The 20,320-nt window shown below is 35.9% G+C and overlaps 2 protein-coding genes across 2 annotated transcripts in view; both read right to left on the reverse strand.

Moving 5' to 3' along the window:
- The window catches only part of LOC136811513 (L-seryl-tRNA(Sec) kinase-like), a 402,790-nt gene that overhangs the window by 116,679 nt on the left and 265,791 nt on the right, over window positions 1–20,320 (reverse strand). The gene's annotated exons all lie outside the window — the stretch shown is intronic.
- On the reverse strand, window positions 381–6,850 carry LOC136811504 (protein sax-3-like). Its single transcript, XM_067068126.1, has 7 exons — window positions 6,634–6,850; window positions 6,030–6,236; window positions 5,117–5,860; window positions 4,765–4,995; window positions 3,309–3,611; window positions 1,392–1,652; window positions 381–714 (listed from the first exon to the last, which is right to left on the reverse strand). Exons 3-7 carry the CDS (start codon window positions 5,484–5,486, stop codon window positions 470–472), a joined length of 1,410 nt encoding a protein of 469 aa, XP_066924227.1. The 5' UTR covers window positions 5,487–5,860; window positions 6,030–6,236; window positions 6,634–6,850; the 3' UTR covers window positions 381–469.

The raw sequence follows: 20,320 nt of genomic DNA on the forward strand, positions 1-20,320 counted from the left end.
ATTTAACGGAAAAATATTTTCCGCGAGCATAAACTTTCGCGAATCAAGACGTAAATTTAGAATTTTCACATTAAAAAATAGCTCAGAGGGACAAATACTTCTTAGATAGGCTTTAAACATTTGTCCTTTGACTTTATATTCTTTAGCAGACTAAAAGGTGCCATAAAAGTTACATTTTATTCAAAGTTTGAAGTTTTACAAATTTTATATCTTGTCAAGAATTTTTCGCGAGCATAAACTTTCGCGAATGGCCCTTCCTAAAATTTTTAAATACATTTACTTTCGCGAAAAGGGCCGAAATACGCGAAAACTGCGAAAGTTTCTGCTCGCGAAAGTTTGTACGTCTAAAGTATTACGAAAAAAATAAATGAAGATAAAAATATTAAAATTGAATTATTAAAACGTTATAAAAATATAAAATCAAATTATAAAAATATAAAATCAAAGACATTGAAAAAGTTTGATTCCATTACATCAGATAAAATGTCTCGAATTGAACCTCTTTTTGATTAAATGTTGGTTTTGGATTGAAGCTACTCCCTAAGCTTGATCTGTAGATTTTCCCATCACTTGCAACATACAAGTCCTTATTTCCAAAACAAGGGCCGTAACCATCGTGGTAACAAACTGCTTCTCTTCCTTCGATGCTGGGATAAATTCTTTGGTTGCTGAGGTCGAATAATGCTGTTAAGTTGCTGTACTCCATCTGGTTGTCTGCAACAAAAACAATAAATTGGAATAATTATCGGATTACTAATTACAAAAAAGGGGTAGACATTTTGTTTTTTGTCAATTTTTTTTTTTTGCAAACTCATTAAATACTGCAGTTATAATTATTTGACGCAAAAACGTGTACCGATTGATTAAAAAAGGAAAAAAAGAGTAAGTATGGACGTAGACTAGTTGTTGAAAGCAGACCCATATACAAAAAATCAAGCTCCAAATAAAAAGAATCGAAGGGGTGAAGTTGTGTCTCTTTTCTGAATTTCAACGACTAGAAGCTACTTCCCTCAAAAAACTTTGTTTAATTTTACAACTTTTCTTAGGTTTTTGAGAATCCATCCAACTTTTTTGACTAAATGATATTTCATAGTAACATTGAACATGGGAACATATTAATAAATGAGCATTTCTAAAAACGCAATAAACAGAAAGAAAAATAAATGCAATCCCGCACGGGTCCCTTTAGGATTTTAGGTGAAGAAAAAAAGGCGTTGGAAGTAGCTTCTAGTCGGTTATTTTACTTTTCTCTCACGCGCGCTGAATATTTAATTAGTGTATACATTATTTGATTGACAGTTTTATTATAAGGTTATAAGTAATAACCGACTAGTCTAGTATGGACAATATGGACGTAGTGGATGGTTAATTAAAACAGTAAAACAATTTACCTTTTTGCCATGGCAGATCAGTGAATCCTCCAATGTAGCGGCTTCCCCAAGCGTAATATCGACTACCGTACCGATTTCTTTTATACATGTCTTTAATTCTGAAGAAGGTAATGGTGTCTTTTTTACCACCACAGGAAGTGTAAAAAGTAGTGGAGGGTAAACTCAATCCAAAACATTTCTTGTATTTCCCAATTTTATTGATCTTTCTCAACTCTCTTCCGACAAGTGATTGTTGAGCGCTGCTAAGGAGACTGGATGATACTACAAAAACGAGGAATTTTAAATTCGCATTAATAGTTAGTTCTGATGTAGGCTCTTTAATTGTCTCGCAATAATAGTAGGGGGCCAAGCCTGGGGTTCCGTGACATCTTTTCTACGACCTAGCCATTTTTAGTCTATTCCAAAGAACAGTAAATTACAAGATATTTTTGAGAGGAAGGACGCGGATTAGGCCCAGGAAAACTTTTTACGACCAAAATAGTGACGCCATAGGCAAAACTGCAAAGGAAAATGAGGGGTAGAGAAATAGCTTATTTTCAAAAGCCAAAATAAACGAAAATGATTGGTACCATCTGATAGAGCATGAAATTCTGAGCAAAAAAATTGTATTACAACCCCGGGGGGGGGGGGTACTAGGTTTGCGAGGTGACGGGTATGTCCGAGCCGAAAATCGAAAATCGACCCTTTGAGAGACAAAATTTTGGTGATTTTGGGACCCTTTGAGAGACTTTTTCCTAAATTTTGGTCCATTTTTTCCAAATTTTGGTTTGATTTTCACCAAATTTTGGTCAAAATTCTAGGAAATCGTGACCCTTAGACTGGCACGCCAGTCGGGCTGGAACGGTATCACGCGGGAAAAGTGAGCGTAGGAGTTAGGTAAGCGTAGGAAGAAATTTTGTCGGCGGCGAGGGCTGAGGCGAGGGCTATATCAGCAGCCTCTCACCAACTTTTGCTCGCTCTCCTACGCAGCTCATATTCTAGCAAACGCCCGCCGCCTTTATGTTCCCGCCCTCTGACATGATTAATTTACAGACTAGTTTGCTAGTCTACGTGACCCTTTGAGAGAGAAATTTTTGATTTTTGTGATTTTGGGACCCTTTCAGAGACTAACTTTAGAATTTGTACCCCTTTGAGAGACTTTTGAGGAATGAAAAAAGGTACCCTTATGGCTCGCACATACCCGGCACCCATTTTGCCTAAGTACCCCCCCCGGGATTACAACAACTCTCTCTCTCGACTAAAACACAAAAAGGAATACAGCTGCTTTAAGAACTACTAACTGCCAACTCTACTGTGATTTGACGTCAAATCTTGCTGTCTTGATCGTAATGACGTCGGTATGTTTTTGAACTTCAAGTGGCTGTATTTCTTTGTGTGTTTTAGTCAGAGAGTTGTTGTAATACATTTTTTTGCTCAGAATTTCATGCTCTTTCAGATAGTACCAATCATTTTCGTTTATTTTGACTTTTGAAAATCAGCTATTTCTCTACCCCTTACTTCCCTTGCAGTTTTGCCTATGGCGTCACTATTTTGGTTATAAAAAGTTTTCCCGGGTCTAATCCGCGTCCTTCCTCTCAAAAATATATTTTAATATACTGTTCTTTTGAATAGAAAAAAAATGGCTAGGTCGTAGAAAAGATGTCACGGACCCAAGGCTTGGCTCCCTACTATAATGCACAGTGTAATAAAGCTGTCCCTTGCTAGAATATTGTTTTTGTGCTTGTTGAAAAGACAATTCAGGATTTGAATGTTATATTATGATCGGAAAAAATCGAAAAAATGAAGACTTGCTTATAAACGCGCTCCCCCACTTAACAAATTTTCGTTTTATTAATTAATTAACCATATTCAGAATATATGTTGCCTATCTGATTGTGATTTTTTGTCTCGCTGCAAATCAAAAATTAGTTTGCTTACGTTTGAAGTGTTTGACGAGTGTTGCGCTTTCGGCCTTCTCTTTTCTATTTTCAATCGTGCAAAGGTAGGTCCCCTCACTTGTAACATTCGCTTTCACCTCAAAGAGATTCCCTGTCTTCTGTTCCTCTTTTGATGAAATCTTTTCTCCGGATTTCGTGATTGTTCCGGTCATCTCATGGTTATTTCCGTATGCTGAACACGATATTGTTGCATTTTCGCCTGATGGAATATAGATTTTCGATGCCGAAGTTTGGTGCATTTCAAAAGGCTTGATTTTCAATTGAATAGTCTTTTTATCTTTTCCTGTAATAAAAAGAAGAACTAGATCTAAGTTTCGAAAAGTACTTGTTTTTCTCAGTAGCAGTACTAACCAAGAACAAAAAATTTCGTTCCAGTTTCGTTCTAGCTTTCTTTACACTCCTTTCATTCGCAATTCCAAAATCGTATGAGTCACTTTTTCAAACATCACTTGATTTCTTACATGTTTCAAAAAAAATGGTGTATTTGCTCAATATAAGGACTGTAATTTAGAACGCCATGCTCAATATCCAAATGCAGAATTACCTTAACGGAACTAAATTTGGCGAATTCGGCGAATTTAAAGAAAAATTCGCCAAAATTAGTTCCCGCCAAAATTAAATATTTTGCTCACTCGCCAAGATAAGTTCTCGCCAAAATTAAATTTTTTGGTATTTTGCCTAAATAACTTTTTGAGTTCACAAAAAAAGCTTCAAATAAGGCAAAATAGAACAGATTTACGCTGTTATTCGCCAAAATTAGTTCTCGCCAAAATTATAAAAATTCTTCAATCGCCAAAATAAATTCTCGCCAAAATAAAAAATTTTCAGGATTTTTGCCGCTTTTCAAAATTTGTTCTCGCCAAAATAAGTTCCCTTAAGGTATTATTCAGGAGATCCGAAAACCTCTTTTTTAATTACGTTTGATTCCACACTTTTTTATCAGGGGATATCGAACTCAACCCAGGTCCAAGAACTGAAGAGAGTGCCTCATTCTCTTTTCAAAGTGCAAAAAGCCAACTCAGCGCCTAGGCCTGGCGAATAGGCGGCCGCCTTCCACCTTTTTTGTCTAAATGTCATTGCTTCGGGTCTATATTATATTCTAATGGCATAAGTGAACCGAAAGATGGGCTCTATCGATCCTTCGGTGAGAGATTTGAAGCTGAATGAGAATCTTTTTCCACCCTTCCGCCAAACAGTTATGGTTGCAGGCAGCCCTTATAAATAGAAAATATGATTGTATAGAGGGGACAAATTTACACTTACACAAACTTATACTTATAAGAGGCTGGCCAATATTTGAGACCAAAAGTTACACAATACGTCTCCGATCCACCTTGTCTAAACTCTTATCCATATATTATAGATATTAGAAGTTAAACCCCTTATTTTACCATGACGGTATAAGCTAAGTAGGCTTTATATTCACACAAACTCACCTAGGAAATTATCAGCCTCGCAGACATAGAAACCTTCGTCCGAATATTGAACATGGTTGATCGTCAATGTGTTTTCTCGGACATGAACACGTCCAGCAGGCATCGACCAAAAAATTCGTTTCCACGTCACTTTCGCTGTTGGATTGGAACGAACTTTGCATTCTGGAAATGTAAAGTTGATCCTCTCTGGTGCGAAAACCAATTTTTTGTTCATACTGATGACAGGTTTCGCTAGAAAAAAAAGGATGAAGTTCTTTAAAGTTGAATTATGATGATCAATTTTATGAAATAAAAGAATGATAAGAAATTAATAATAATAGTGAAAATAGGTTTACATTACAGACAAACTTACATAAAGTTGACAAGTTTCCATAACCAGAGTCTTCTCCAAGCAAGCTCTTTGCGTTGCATTTTACAGGTCCTTGGTCATACCAAGAAATATTCGTCAAAATCAATCGACTCGTGATCGTTGAACTTTCTTTATCAATTGTATCATTGATGATAAATTGAGATTTAGGGCTTTTCCATGAGACTTCTGGTATGGGACTTCCAAAAAATTTACATTCAAAAATCTTCGAATCTGTCAGGTTTACAACACCTTTATCAAGTGTATTCTGGACAAGCGTCGGTTTTTCCAAGCCCAGTCCTTTTGGTCCTTCTGGTCCAGGAGGTCCTGGTGGTCCCTGTCGAAAAGAGTTTGAAATTAGTTCAACGAGTAGCATAGCTGTCAGAGGTTTAATATTTTCCCTCCTTTCCTGGTCTTACTCTAGGGGATTTTTTACATGCTTTTTTAAACACGAGACTCAATTTTGGCAAAAATGTAGAAAAAAACTAAAAACAATCACAGCATCAAGTCTAGAATTATTGATTTTAAGCCTTTTTTCCAAAGTGAAATATAATATAGACAGTCGAACATCATTAGCCAAAATTTACTGGCGTGTATAAGCAATTTTAAAATCCTATTGACTACCCCTCCCAATAAAAAATTAGTGGAAAAAGAAAAATTATCTCACTGGCGGTCCTCTGACGCACTTGGTTCGTGTCTTTTCCACGATTTTTTCTTCGCCGAAAACTATCTTCTCCTCTTCCTCGCAGTCTGTTGACAGAATGAGTTCATAACATTTTAGATATTACCTTACTTTTTTAATTAAGTTAGTTCGGAAAAAGTGAAAACTGAATTCTTATTTCTGCTTACTTTTATGAGTAATTCTTATGGTAAAAAATTGAAATTCTAAAAAGAAATATCTACTGTACATGGTGCTTACTTTTTTCACAGTTTTTGACGAGTTTGCACAATTGTTGAGAGGGGAGGTTTGAAAGGAATCCCAAAAGAGCTCGGTTGATTTCTTCTTGAAAGGTTTCCTTCGATTTTGTTTTTATGTAATGGTTGAATTTATCAAGATCGATTTTAAGGATTTGTTCCCAACTATCATCATCTTCGTCATTTACGGCACGACGATGCCTTTCTCCACCTAAAAAAGGTTTTATAGATGAAAAAATGATTAGGGAGTGGTCAGAAAGTATCCACTAGTGTGAGGTGGAGGATTTTTTTTTAAATTGCCAAAAATATACGCAGCCCTCCTTATGATATCCTCAAAAAAAACTTCAAGCCCCTCCCCTCCCTAACCAGTCAATATATTTTTGGCACCCCTCTCCTGATATAGGCCACTTAAAATGACATGAAATTTTTATAGACTCCCCTCCCCCTAGTAGATACTTTCTGACCACTCTCTAAGGCCGAAACACACCAAAAAAAGAAGAGCAGTTTGACGGTTAGCAATTAAAAATGGTGAAACAAACAGGATGACAGCTGAATTTCAAGAAAATGAACGATCAAAGTGACAAATAATCTTTCGAAAGTTGACATACCTTGAGGGTTTTGTTCCAGTTGGATGACTCTTGAGTTCACTTCTAAATCTCGCCAAAAATTATAAACAGAAAGAAATCCAAAGGAAATCACTAATAAGTATATTACTCTATCCATCTTTTGATGAAGCATGTGTGTTATCGCTTCACGCTCTGTAAAAATTTTATAAATACAAATTTAGAAAATTGAGCCATACAGAGAGAATAGCAGTCCTGGTTTGAAATTATAAACAAATAGAGAAAAGATCAAAATTGGCAGACCACTCAAAAATAAAGGTATTTTTCATTTGAAGTGCTGTAAAGTACTTTCTCTTCTGCTATCCCACAGTTTATACGCCATTGATTAGCACCAGTGTTTTTACTGATGAAAAAAAGTTTGATGCCTCTTGAAACCCTCACTCAGAAAAGCTTATTTTAAACTCATCTTTCGTCATTTTGTCACCTTCTGATAAAAGAGGAAAAATACCAAGAAAAGTTTGTTTGTTTTACGTCAAGTAAATTCTATTGTTGAATATCCACAGAGCTTTAAGAAATCTGATAAAAAGCAAAAATAAACTTAAATCAACACGCAAATCAAACAATATTACACGTTTTTTTTATAATCCAAATTTTTTGAAGCCTTCGAATGTTCTTAACTTTTTGAGTTTTAAGCCTAAAAATGTTCTTAACTATATTCTTATTTTCACCATTTTCTGTGTATTTTTGTCCATTTTCCTAAAAATTGAGTGTTCAAGGTCTACAAAGCCTTAAAATGTTCTTAACTTATTCTTAAGAATTTGGCCATTGAAACCTTATGTTCTGATATAGTTTGCTCTTATAAAAAAACTTGTATTGAGTTTCCTTAGTGACAATCATTTGTCGTAGGTAGTACATTAATCCAAAGTTTAGCGCACAAGTGTTCATTGTTTTCAATTTTCAACAAATAATAAGGTTCATCAAAGTAACCAAAAATCATCGTGTAAAAAAAATTAGTGATCGGCAGTAAAAAAGATCAAATATATTTGTGTTCCATTCAGCATTAGCTGTTTAATAAACTCTTATGTGCACAGTATTATGGCCTCAAAAATGCTGATTTGGTGGTTCTTCACTTTTTGTAAGTATGCCTCGACCACGAAAAGATTTCCGATGCACTTGCTATGGAAACGAAACGCCTCTCCGTTTGATTTTGTGATGTTCCCGGTCATTTCTTGGGTGTTTCCGTAAGCAGAACAATTAATCTTAACTTAGTTGTTTTAAAGGGAGCATAGATGAGTGAGGGTGTTGATATATGCATTTCCAAAGGCTCTACAGTAACGGTTATTGTCTTTGTATATTCGCCTAAAAAGATAAATGATGACTATTCAACACTAATAAAAACTAAATTTATCTGAGTTTGATTTTATTTAAAAAGTGATTTTCTAAAAATTTTGAAGTTCATGGCTTGTTGCTTGGTTCACAAGTTTCTTTACGTTTCGAGATATTCTTCACCTCAGGCAAGTGGTGGGAAATTTTTTACAAACTACATTGTACTTATGTTTATAAAGCATGGGGAGCAATGGCGATAATGTAAGCAACGAAAACAATGTTTATCTCCTCTTTCAGGAAAAAAGGTAGCCTGAAATCAGATTGTGATAGTTTTCTGTACACCACGCTGAAGCTCCAAAGGGATTGTTTTTACACACCATCTGACGAATAAGCTATCTCGAATTTGTATAAACCACACACGTTTAATAGGACTGGGAATAACAGCAAGTTGCGTAATTGTGTTTAAAAATAGGGCACCGTATCATAAAAAAGGTTAAATTTTTGACATCGCAGCACATAACAAGATTCTTGTTATGAAAGTGGATATTTCCCTCAGATGGTTAATTTACCGTCATTTTTACCGTGCGTGTCAGAAAATTATGATCATCTGTTATCAGGTTAGAAAAGGTATCTTACTAATTCCATACCAAAGATATTCTCAGCTTTGCAAACATAACAGCCAGCGTCCGAAAATTGGACATTAGAAACGAACAGATAGTTTTCTCAGACATCGACAAAACGTCCTTCAGGTAAACATCCAAGTCAATATACTGTAGATGCATTTAAGAGACTTTTTCTCTCCTTCATTTTTAAAGTTGCCTAATCATTTTTTCCCGAGGATAGAAACGCTTTATCTTCATCAAGATCAAGAAAAAACATAACTTACATAAAGTCGACAAGTTTCCATCGCCAGAGTCTTCTCCAAGCAAGCTTTTTGCATTGCATTTTACAGGTCCTTGGTCATACCAAGAAATATTCGTCAAAACCAATCGACTCGTGATCGTTGAACTTTCTTTATCAATTGTATCATTGATGATAAATTGAGATTTAGTAGGGCTTTTCCATGAGACTTCTGGTATGGGACTTCCAAAGAAAGTACACTCAATCGTTTAAGAATCTGTCAGGTTTACGAGGCCTATTTTAAGACTTCTCCTTTTTAAAAGTTCTGGTGCTCCGAGGCCTAGCCCTCTCGGTGCAGGTGGTCCCTGGTATAATAGAAAATAAGGGGAAATACTTCAAATTACCTATCTTAGGTGTCAATGTCAGTGGGGATAGAAATTCCTATTGAAATCCCAATGGGGATAGGAATTCTATTGTTCCAAGGTTAAAAAATCCTGTGTGGATGGTTTTCGAGTGCAATTTTTAAAAATGGAATTTTGAATGGGGACGAAATCAATGTCAATTTCCCAATGGGGCTGAAATTACAGGGTTTTTTCCCACTGGGGACGAGATTTTTACCAAATTTTCTATATTGGGGTTGGGGTCTCAGCAAGTCTGTGACACAGTAGTGTCTATATGGTCTGTAGACAGAGTTTATTGGCATAAAAGTACTGAAAAATGCAAACTAGCCGTATTGTATAAGGGTTGCGAAGCGATCCAGACTCCACCTCAATTCGCATCGCAAATTGCTAGCAAAATAATAGTATAGACACTCTGATAAAACCCCAAAAGAAGAGACAGGGTCTAAGCCTCTTATAATACCCCAAACACACCACACAAACCTCAGCGGCACAACTCCCGCCACCCCATGCAACGATCTTTCTCTTTCATTCTAGTTCTTCTAATGTAAATGGTGCCTTAAAAAATCGAATGATCGAACGACATTCGTCGAACGTTCGAACATTTTTATTCGAATCGTCTGCGTCTGTTCGAAATCATCAAAAGTAAACAAAAGCAGAAATCTGTAAAGATGGCTTGTTGTTGGGTCTTGGTCAGTTTTGATTTGTTTTCTTGACAAATTCGACAAATTTGATTACCTCCGTTTATCATTGAATATCCACTTGGTTTTGCAAGGTAAGTTTAGTTCACTTAAAATAGAGCACTTTTCCCCCCCGCGCGACCAGCAAAAACTTCTCATTTATTGATCTTATTTGATACTTGATGGTTACTTTTAGAAGTCCAGGAATGATGAAGATCCTTTCTGTCATCTTTCAAACAAATTTTTTCCAGTTAACAGCAAAATAAACATTTAAAACCGAAGAACCACTGTTTAGATGCGTGCCGCCCGCGCGGCAATTTGATCAACTTCAGATTTTAAGTCCGTGTTTCGGCTTCCGGTAATTTTTTTGCTGTTCACTGCTAGGGTACACCATTTTAAAACGGCATTTTTCGCAGTCCTAGCTACGAAACCGAGAAAACTTTCGTGGCTTTAACGCAAACCCTTTAAGGTCATTTTGATAAAATCATCGGTTTGAAGATGTGATTTATATAGCAAATTTTGGGCCAATTTTCGCTTGGGATAGAAGTTAAAGGTACGTGCACACAATATAGCAAAACTGCTTCGCTCATAAATTCCCTTCGCAAAAATTAAGTCTCTTTTACTACGCCCTGCCTGTTTTCTAAGTTTTTTTTACAACAAAATGGTGTTCAAGATTTTTACCTGTAGGTTCCTTTTTCTGGTTCTATCCTGGTTGCTTCAAAATGTAGGACACAGGTCAGAGTTGGCAGTTCAGCTTTAATTGCTGTAAAATACAAAGAAAACATTTGAAAAACACTTACCGTGAAGTCGAGTAACTTGCATCAGTGGAGGGGAACTTGCATATAGCCATCAAATGACTAACCAATGAAAGCAGCAAAATTTCAAAACAAATGAGTTATGCAGCTTCGCTCGCAGCTCTACTCTACCATTTTTGTTTTGTTTCAACTTTGTATTTTAATGACTAGCCAGGTCATTCATTTTAGTAGGGCTGTGGTTCCAAGGTTAAAAAATCCTGTGTGGATGGTTTTCGAGTGCAATTTTTAAAAATGGAATTTTGAATGGGGACGAAATCAATGTCAATTTCCCAATGGGGCTGAAATTACAGGGTTTTTCCCACTGGGGACGAGATTTTTACCAAATTTTCTATATTGGGGTTGGGGTCTCAGCAAGTCTGTGACACAGTAGTGTCTATATGGTCTGTAGACAGAGTTTATTGGCATAAAAGTACTGAAAAATGCAAAAAAATTGGGATTTTGACCTTAGGATACAGAATATTAAAACACATCAAACATACCGTAGGGCCTTGCTTACAACCAGTTGACTCCACAGACCCTATATCTAAGGCTAATTTCAAAATTCATTGCCGTAAAGGGTCTGTTGTAGTTTATTGACCAGAAAAAGAAAGACAATAGATTGCTTTGACAAAGAGAAGCATGCATGGAAAACAAAATCTACTGAAATATTAACAAGATTTATCCAGCAGCAGCAGCGGAACAGTCTTATCTCACGAAGCTAAACAAAGCGCCCTCGCTATATGGATAAAAAATATTTTGTACTATGATGAATTAGGCAGTATAACGATTGATTTTTCCGAACAAATCACACATACCTTCATAGTTAGTCTTCTTTACATCCTCACAGAACCTTTCTTTTTGGATGATATTTTTCAGAGAACGCTTGATTTCCTTTTGAAAAGTTTCATTAGAGATTTGATGAATCAAAGCAGTGAATTATTCCATTTCAGGGAGCTTTGATATCATTCCTTGGTTTGCATTTCTGCGTTGTCTTCCAATTGCTAAATTGTAAAAAAATAAGAGCATTTTCACTACATGTTTTTTTATAAAAACACCCAATCTTTTTGAGTTTTAAGCCAAAAAAAATTCTTAAATTTCTTATCTTTGTGTATTTCTCTGAGGTTTGGGTGTTTTATTAAAGTCCACAAAGCCTTAAGAACTTATTTTTCTACCTCATATCCCTATAGTTTGCTCTTATAAAAACGTGTCTATATTTCACTTCAAGTTACCGTACTACTTTGAATAAACGCCCGGGCGTTTATTTAATTTTTTCGATTTTAGGAGGGGTGTTTATTTGAGGGGGCGTGTAAAAGGAGGGGGCGTTTATTCAAGTAATACGGTAACCATGAGAGCCTATTCCAAGGGGCACTCATATGGTCCAACCCACGGCATGCACCACATTAAAGAGTCGGTTTTTCGAGACCCTCTAAGTGCATTGTAAGGGTGTACTTTTGATAGAGTGTACTACAAGGGTCTTCTTTTAGCTGGATACGCTGTAGGGGTGTGTTCAGGGACTGATAAATTGCAAGTCTAACCTGGTCTGACAGTAAAAACTGACATATCTTTAAGGTGGTCGCTAACACTTCTGAGATAGGATCATCTTTTTTGGGTCGATTTTTCAATTTTTGGTTTAAATTAAAGTTTGAACCTTACTAAACAATATCCTGAAGTTTTATTGGTCAGCCTAAGCTGAGCATTCAAATAGGTAAAATTTTCTTCCATCATCAGCATCATAAGACGGCAAAAAAAAAATCCGATTTTCCGATCTCACTTTGATTTCTAAACTTTCTTCCGATCGGGTTAACTTTTTTGGTACTTTTAGCGTACGTTGTTTTTACAGATCATAATGTGCTCACTTTGATTTCTCAACTTTCTTCCGATCGGGTTAACTTTTTGGGTACTTTTAGCGTACGCTGTTTTAACAGATCATAATGTGGTGTTTCAAGATGGCGGCTCAAGCGATAGTCAGATGTGATAAAAGTCAGTGTTGTACCAAAGTATTTCCAGTATAAATCTGTTGCAAGCTTCAATTTCTGTCATTTATTTTTTAACTCGGCAAATCAAACACATGATTTTCATCAAGGGGACTCTTTTTCTATATCTTTTGAAGCTTTAAAGCCGTTTGCTCAAGTTTTTGTTTATGTTGAATTTTCTGATAATTTTTATTGCCGTTTTTGCAATAAAAACATATTTTTCTTGTTTGCCTCTAGGTGGGATTGATGGTGTTATAATGTTATTGTTTACAAAAGTACAGCTACTGTCTAAATTTGATAAAGACTGGATGCAATTGTGCTTTTTTGGACTAAAAGGCGAATCGCAAAAAATTGTTTGGTTCCCGTCATTTCTACTTTAAAAAGTGGGGGTCGTTCAGTCATTCGGTTGAAAATATTTTTCTTTTAAGAAGCAGCTACATCTTGTTGAAAGGGAATCCGTCGTGTGGACTGATCCGAATTAAGAAATTGAGAAACCGTGGATAAACTGGTTTTCGGTTTACTCTCCATTAGCATGTGGCTCGCTACTTCGATTTGAAAACTTGTAAACACAGAGCGTGCAGAGGTCGACAGTGGAAATCCAGCAAAGCAGCGGAAAAGCTTTCCGACTCTCCAACTCTACCTGCTGACCGTAAATCAGGGTCGGTCAGATGACGGGAACCAAATGATGACATCACATCTCTTATTATTGGACTTGCAAAATTATGACAAATGGTCTTTGGAATTTGATCAATTATATTAATATTAATATATACAGTCAGTTACATCAATATGCCTTCTTACATGTCTTTAAAAATATAAATAAAAGTAATCACGGAAAAGGACGCGAAAAAAAAAGACATAAGTGTGAGAACAGAGTAATCAAACTCGTTAGAAAAAGTACCATTAGAAGTCATAAAAAATCAACCTGAATAAATGCAATCGAAATTCCAGAGAACTTCATAATTCCCCAAACAACATTACATTACTATGTCCATGGAGGTATAAAGAAAGACAGGAGAAGTATGCTATTGTAACCAAGCTCGCCCTACGATTAAAAAAGTTACGATGTATGCATGCTCATAATCTCATATATCGTGCATTTTTAATGAGCTCTTTTATCCATAGGTTAAATCTTATTGGCTCATTTAAGCTTTAGAAATTAGATGAGACGAGATTCATTGTTTCTGACATCAGTGTAAGAAAATATTTGGACTAAAAAAAGGCCTGTAAACTTGGCAATCCTTCATCAAATGATAAGATTTTTCGATCAATGTTTTCTTTCAGGTGAACTCTATTGCTTGATACTTTCCTCCAAAATTCTCCAGCGACTTTATGTCTACAAATTGAGTCTGAAATCGTGTGTGCTTATAAAGAACTTTTCATTTTCTGGCTTGAGAAAATATCTTTTCAAAACAAAATTGAACGGATAGCGAAATGGAACATAAATTTGTTTCGTGGACAAAGTTTTATCTAATTTTCGTATATTAAAAGGCTAGAATCTTCAATACTGATTATTAGAATGTTCAGAGCAAACTTGAGTTCTACTAAAAAGTCTTATTTCATCGGGCGAGCTTAGAATTTCTTTTGATACATTTTATAAAAGAAATCAAAAGACTTTAACGACCAATTACCGACACATTCAACTCCTGTTTTCTTTATACCTCTATGCTATGTCAAACTCCCATCACATAACCAGACGATGTCAATCGAACGGAATCGAACGAAAATTCCAATCGAATCAATCGAACGCAATCGAACGCAATCGAACGTAAAATTCTGGGTAAAACTCGATTGATTCGATTGATATTCGATTACGTTCGATTGATATTCGATTACGTTCGATTGATATTCGATTACGTTCGATTGATATTCGATTACGTTCGACTGCGTTCGACGGGTGGTCGATTAAATTAGATTCCAATTTACCTCAATTCCTTTCAATTTCGAGCGCCTCTTATTAGGGAGGTTAAGTATCGATACGATAGATAAATCAACGCAACGAACGGGCTTTGACACACAACCTGCAGTAAACATGTGGGCAGTGGGCCTGCATGATCTGCATTTTCTAGAATCCAGGCTAAAATGATTCATATCATCTCGTTTAACTCTTCAAATGTTGAACGAGAATCAACGTTAATCAACAGAATCAATTAGTCGAACCAGTCGAATGCATAAGCCAACCGAACGTAGTCGAATCATCGAATCAATCGAACACAATCGAATCAATCGAATCCAGGCACTAATCGAACGCAATCGAATCAATCGAGAAAATCGCGGTAATATTCGATTGGCATTCGATTGCGTTCGGCAATCGAATTTTAATCATTCGATTGCGTTCGATTGCGTTCAATTGATTCGGCGTTCGATTTGTTCGATTGACATCGTCTGGACATAAATTTTACAATTACGTCAGAGTAGACTACGCTCGCCACCGAAGAGGTTTATTTGGAAAGGGTAATTATATTTTATTGTTCGCTTCTTTTTTAAAGATTCGCCGGGTTGGAAAAGTATGAATTTCTTTGTACATATTTTACCTACCCCAAATATTTAGGAGGCTGAGTTTTAAACAAATCGTCAAGTTGAAACGAACGATAAATGTATCAAGGTCTGTTTTATTTACCCCCTGGTGACTTGACAAAAGAGACTTAACTCGATGTTACAATCCAATTATTGAAAGTTTTTCTCGGCCTTTTTATAATGAGCGAGACATACGTTCTCTGATTACGCAATTTTCATATTGACAATTTCGAGGCATTTTGATGTAACTGACAGTTCTTGTTGAAATTGATCAAACTATTTTTCATGCAGTTCCGGACGCAGATTGTGTTTTTGCCCCCGCAACGAGCGTAGCGAGTGAGGAGGCCTTCATAGCTTCACGTAAGGATATTGGACAGGAATCTCGAATCTTTGCGCGCGTTTGTTCGTATTGTATGTTCCGGCCAATTATGTGTTCCGCAAAAATATGGCGGTAAATTATACAGCGGTAAATGTTATACACATTTTCATATTACGTTATATGCTATTACCATTATTATATATTGCATTTCATTAGTTTTGATTTAGGATTGAAAAGCTGAAGCGAGTGTTATAAATGCAAATTATAGAAAAAGTATATAATTACACCATAACAAGGATTACAATATTACTTTTGCAAATCAAAACAAACAAAATGGCAGACTGGTTATGATGATGAGCTGATTCGATTCATTGAATGGAACTAGCCGTATTGTATAAGGGTTGCGAAGCGATCCAGACTCCGCCTCAATTCGCAAGTTGCTAGCAAAATAAGAGACTCTCTAAAAATCCCTCTTCTAATAAAGCCGCTATAGAGACAGGGTCGTAAGAGCCTTAATGCCCCAAACACATTACATAATCCACGGCGGCACAACACCCGCCGCTGCCCGCGCATCGAACTTTTGTTTTCCTTCTAGTTATTCTAGTGTAAATGGTGCCTTAATAAAATCGAACGATATTCGTCGAACGATCGAACATTTTTATACGAATCACGAATCGCCCGTCGAAATCATCACAAACAAAAACATAAATGTACAAAGATGGCTTGTTGGTTTTTCGGCAGTTTTGATTTATTTCTTGACAAATTCGACAAATTTGATTACCTCCGTACTTCTTTATCATAGAATATCCATTTGGTTTTGCAAGGTAAGTTTCGTTCACTAATTATCTGATATTCCGATGGCGTATTTATCTGATATGTTCACTAAAAGAGCACTCCTCCCGCCCGCGCGACTTGCAAAAACCTCTCATTGATTTACCTTATTTTTTGATACTTGATACTTGCTGTTAAAAGTCAAGGGATGATCCTTTCTGTCACCCTTCAAACTATTTTTTTTTTCATTTAACAGCAAAATAAACATTAAAAACCGAAGAACCACTGCTTAGATTGCTTAGATGCGTACCGCCCGCGCGGCAATTTGATCAACTTCAGATTCTAAGTCCGTGTTTCGGCTTCCGGTAATTTTGTTGCTGTTCACTGCTAGGGTACACCATTTTAAAACGGCATTTTTCGCAGTCCTAATTTTGTTTCTTGTCTTTAAAACTGAATAAATACTGTAATTTAGTCAGAAGTTCATTTCAGCAATGATTTCAATTCTTTTTCGGGAATCTTTAACGAAATTTGCTCAAGTTTTCAAATGTACATTTTGTTGATATTTTTGTTCAAACTTATCAAACTGTAATATTGTCTGTTATTTTATTAATAACTACCTTTATTGTTTATAGAGCTTCTTAAGCTTTAAAGACCATTATATGGTCGTAACTCGGGAATATCTTTCTTAACTCGGTAAAACAAGATACCGGCAAAGTACAAAAAAGTAGAATGTAGCATATGAATCCAAAATTGAATGTGAATCGATGTAAACAAACTTTTTTTTTGGTCTTCAAAATAGATTTACCTCACTTAGAGTGTTTTCACTGTTTGTTCAGTGTGGTAAATCTATTTGGAAAACCTGAAAAAAGTTTGTATAGGCGCATACATTCAACTTTTTTCAGTTGTGATAGCCTACGTAATAACTTGCGCTCCAGTAGTTTGGTGAAATAGCTCCAATTCTGGCTTTCCAAGTTAGGAGGGACCTTCCCAAAGGCATTTAACGGTGGTTAGACTAGGCACACAGACAGTCATACAGAAACGGTAAAACAAGATACCGGCAAAGTACAAAAAAGTAGAATGTAGCATATGAATCCAAAATTGAATGTGAATCGATGTAAACAAACTTTTTTTTTGGTCTTCAAAATAGATTTACCTCACTTAGAGTGTTTTCACTGTTTGTTCAGTGTGGTAAATCTATTTGGAAAACTTGAAAAAAGTTTGTATAGGCGCATACATTCAACTTTTTCAGTTGTGATAGCCTACTAATAACTTGCGCTCCAGTAGTTTGGTGAAATAGCTCCAATTCTGGCTTTCCAAGTTAGGAGGGACCTTCCCGAAGGCATTTAACGGTGGTTAGACTAGGCACACAGACAGTCATACAGAAACACCATAAAGTGAAAGTATATAGCTATAAACTCAAAAAGTCTAGCTTCCTGAAGGCACGTCTCATCATTGTCTGCGCTGCGATCATCTTAATGGATTCAATCAGCTTTTAGTTTGGAGAAAAGATTGCATCATGAAAAAGTACTATGCACTTTAAAAAAAATTAGGCGCATTTCAACTTTTCTCGACTGTACGTCTGAATGGACCACAATGGCATACTGTATCTTTATTTTTCTTTTGACCAACAACATAAAAGATTTTGCTTGAGAAGTACAATCAAAGCGTAGGCGAGTGGAGTCCGGGCCTTAGCTAGGATTGGTTTCTATTTCGCCCTATTTAAGATGGCGCAGAACTTTTTGATAAATTTTATCCGCAGTATCCTCTTGACTATTGTTTATTAGGCAAAGTAGCAATAGAGAATCAATCAATCAATCAATCAGTAATTAAATCAATCAATAATCAAATCAATTAATTATTCCTGATTATTTTTTATGTTTCAATCTTTAAAGCATTAAAAGCTTTATCTCGTCAACCTGTTCCGACAAGCTCGTTTCTTGAACCCGTCTTACATTTAAAATCTATTCCATGTAAATTGGAAGTTTGTTTTGCTACCATGTACAAACCACTCTCAAGGAAGATACTCTCGGGTATCTAATAAACGTACATGTACGTTTATTAATTTTAACAAAAATTTTCCTCGATTTCAAGTGCCTACTTTTGTTTCTAATGATAAATATCCATCTTTGACTTTTGAGGTTTGTTTTACTCGTCAAAAGAAAGCAAATTACCCAATATTTACCCCCTAACCTCATTAAAAAGATCCTTCAATTAGGATTTTCGACCCTGTACGTTTATTCGCTACTGTACGTTTATTAGGTACTCCAGTAGTCTAATTACTCTGATATGGTTTCCACATGATAGCAAAAATGAATGCCAATTTAAGTGGAATAAACTTTAGCTTGCAAAACATAAGAGTCATTTCTTTTTAATTAGATTTTTTCATGTCTTCATCGAAACCTTAATTATAACTAGGCCATCGTTTTTATTTATTTAGATGGAGTGTTATTGTTATTATTTTCAGGAAAAAAGAAAATCTTTTATTTCTTCGTTTAACCAAACGTGTAGTTACTTACTATTTTTCGTTGTTACTAAAAGTGGTAACGGTAGGTAACGATAGGTAACGATAGGTAACGACAAGTAACGGTAGGTAACGATGAAGTAACGGTCAGTAACGATGAAGTAACGCAAGTAACGAGGGGTAACGAAAAAGTAACGAAGTAACGATGGGGAAAAAGCTGAAAATGGTGGCCCTGAGGTGTCGAACTATCAAAATTTGTTAATTTCTACACCAGAGCTAATGGTCAGACCTAACGACTCTGTTAAATCTATTCAAGGCATTTTGGAAAGCTGATGATTGTACATCATAGGATCTGATCGTTCTGGTGAATATGACTGTGGAGATAATAAATGCAATCGTTTTTATTGTAAATTGGTGTTTGTGAATAAACTGAAAGATTTGACGGCTTTGGTGAATCAATGGTGTTGGTCAATGCAATGATGAAATAAATGGTGCTGGTCAATGTAGCGATGGAATCAATGGTGCTGGTCAATACAATAATGGAATCAATAGTGCTGGTCAATGCAATGATGGAATCAATGGTGCTGGTCAATGCAATGATTGAATCAAAGGTGCTGGTCAATGCAATGATGGAAACAATGGTGCTGGTCAATACAATGAAAGAATCAATGGCGCTGGTCAATGAAATGATGGAATCAATGGTGCTGGTCAATACAATGATGGAATCAATGGTGCTGGTCAATACAATGATGGAATCAATGGTGCTGGTCAATGCAATGATGGAATCAATGGTGCTGGTCAATACAAATGATGGAATCAATGGCGCTGGTCAATGCAATGATAGAAACAATGGTGCTGGTCAATGCAATGATGAAATCAATGGTGCTGGAATCAATAGTGCTGGTGAATGCAATGATGGAATCAATGGTGCTGGTGAATGCAATGATGGAATCAATGGTTCTGGTGAATTCAATGGTGGAATCGATGGTGGTGCACTGGTGTACGCCCAATGGCACTGTTATGCAGGTGAATACAAGTTAGGGATTGTGCATTTTTTGTAAGCATCATCTTTATAAGAAATCCATCGATAATTTTCGATTCAAGGGGTATTGACTTTCGGCAATTGGTTCATTCAAAGCAAGTTAGGGATTGTGCAAAATGTGAGCATATTTATTTTTCTCATAAGCATCATCTTTATAAGAATACAATCCATAACTTTTGATTCAAGGGGTATTGACTTTCGGCGATTGGTTCATTCAAAGCAACTTGGGGTTTGTGCAAAATGTGAGCATATTTATTTTTCTTATAAGCATCATCTTTATAAGAATACAATCAATAACTTTTGATTCAAGGGGTATTGACTTTCGGCGATTGGTTCATTCAAAGCAACTTGGGGTTTGTGCAAAATGTGAGCATATTTATTTTTCTTATAAGCATCATCTTTATAAGAATACAATCCATAACTATTAATCCAAGGGGTATTGACTTTCGGTGATTGGTTCATTCAAAGCAAGTTAGGGATTGTGCAAAATGTGAGCATATTTATTTTTCTTATAAGCATCATCTTTATAAGAATACAATCAATAACTTTTGATTCAAGGGGTATTGACTTTCGGCGATTGGTTCATTCAAAGCAACTTGGGATTTGTGCAA

Source organism: Clytia hemisphaerica, unplaced genomic scaffold (genome assembly GCF_902728285.1).
Source record: "Clytia hemisphaerica strain Z4C2 unplaced genomic scaffold, Clytia hemisphaerica genome assembly, whole genome shotgun sequence".
NCBI classification, from domain to species: domain Eukaryota; kingdom Metazoa; phylum Cnidaria; class Hydrozoa; order Leptothecata; family Clytiidae; genus Clytia; species Clytia hemisphaerica.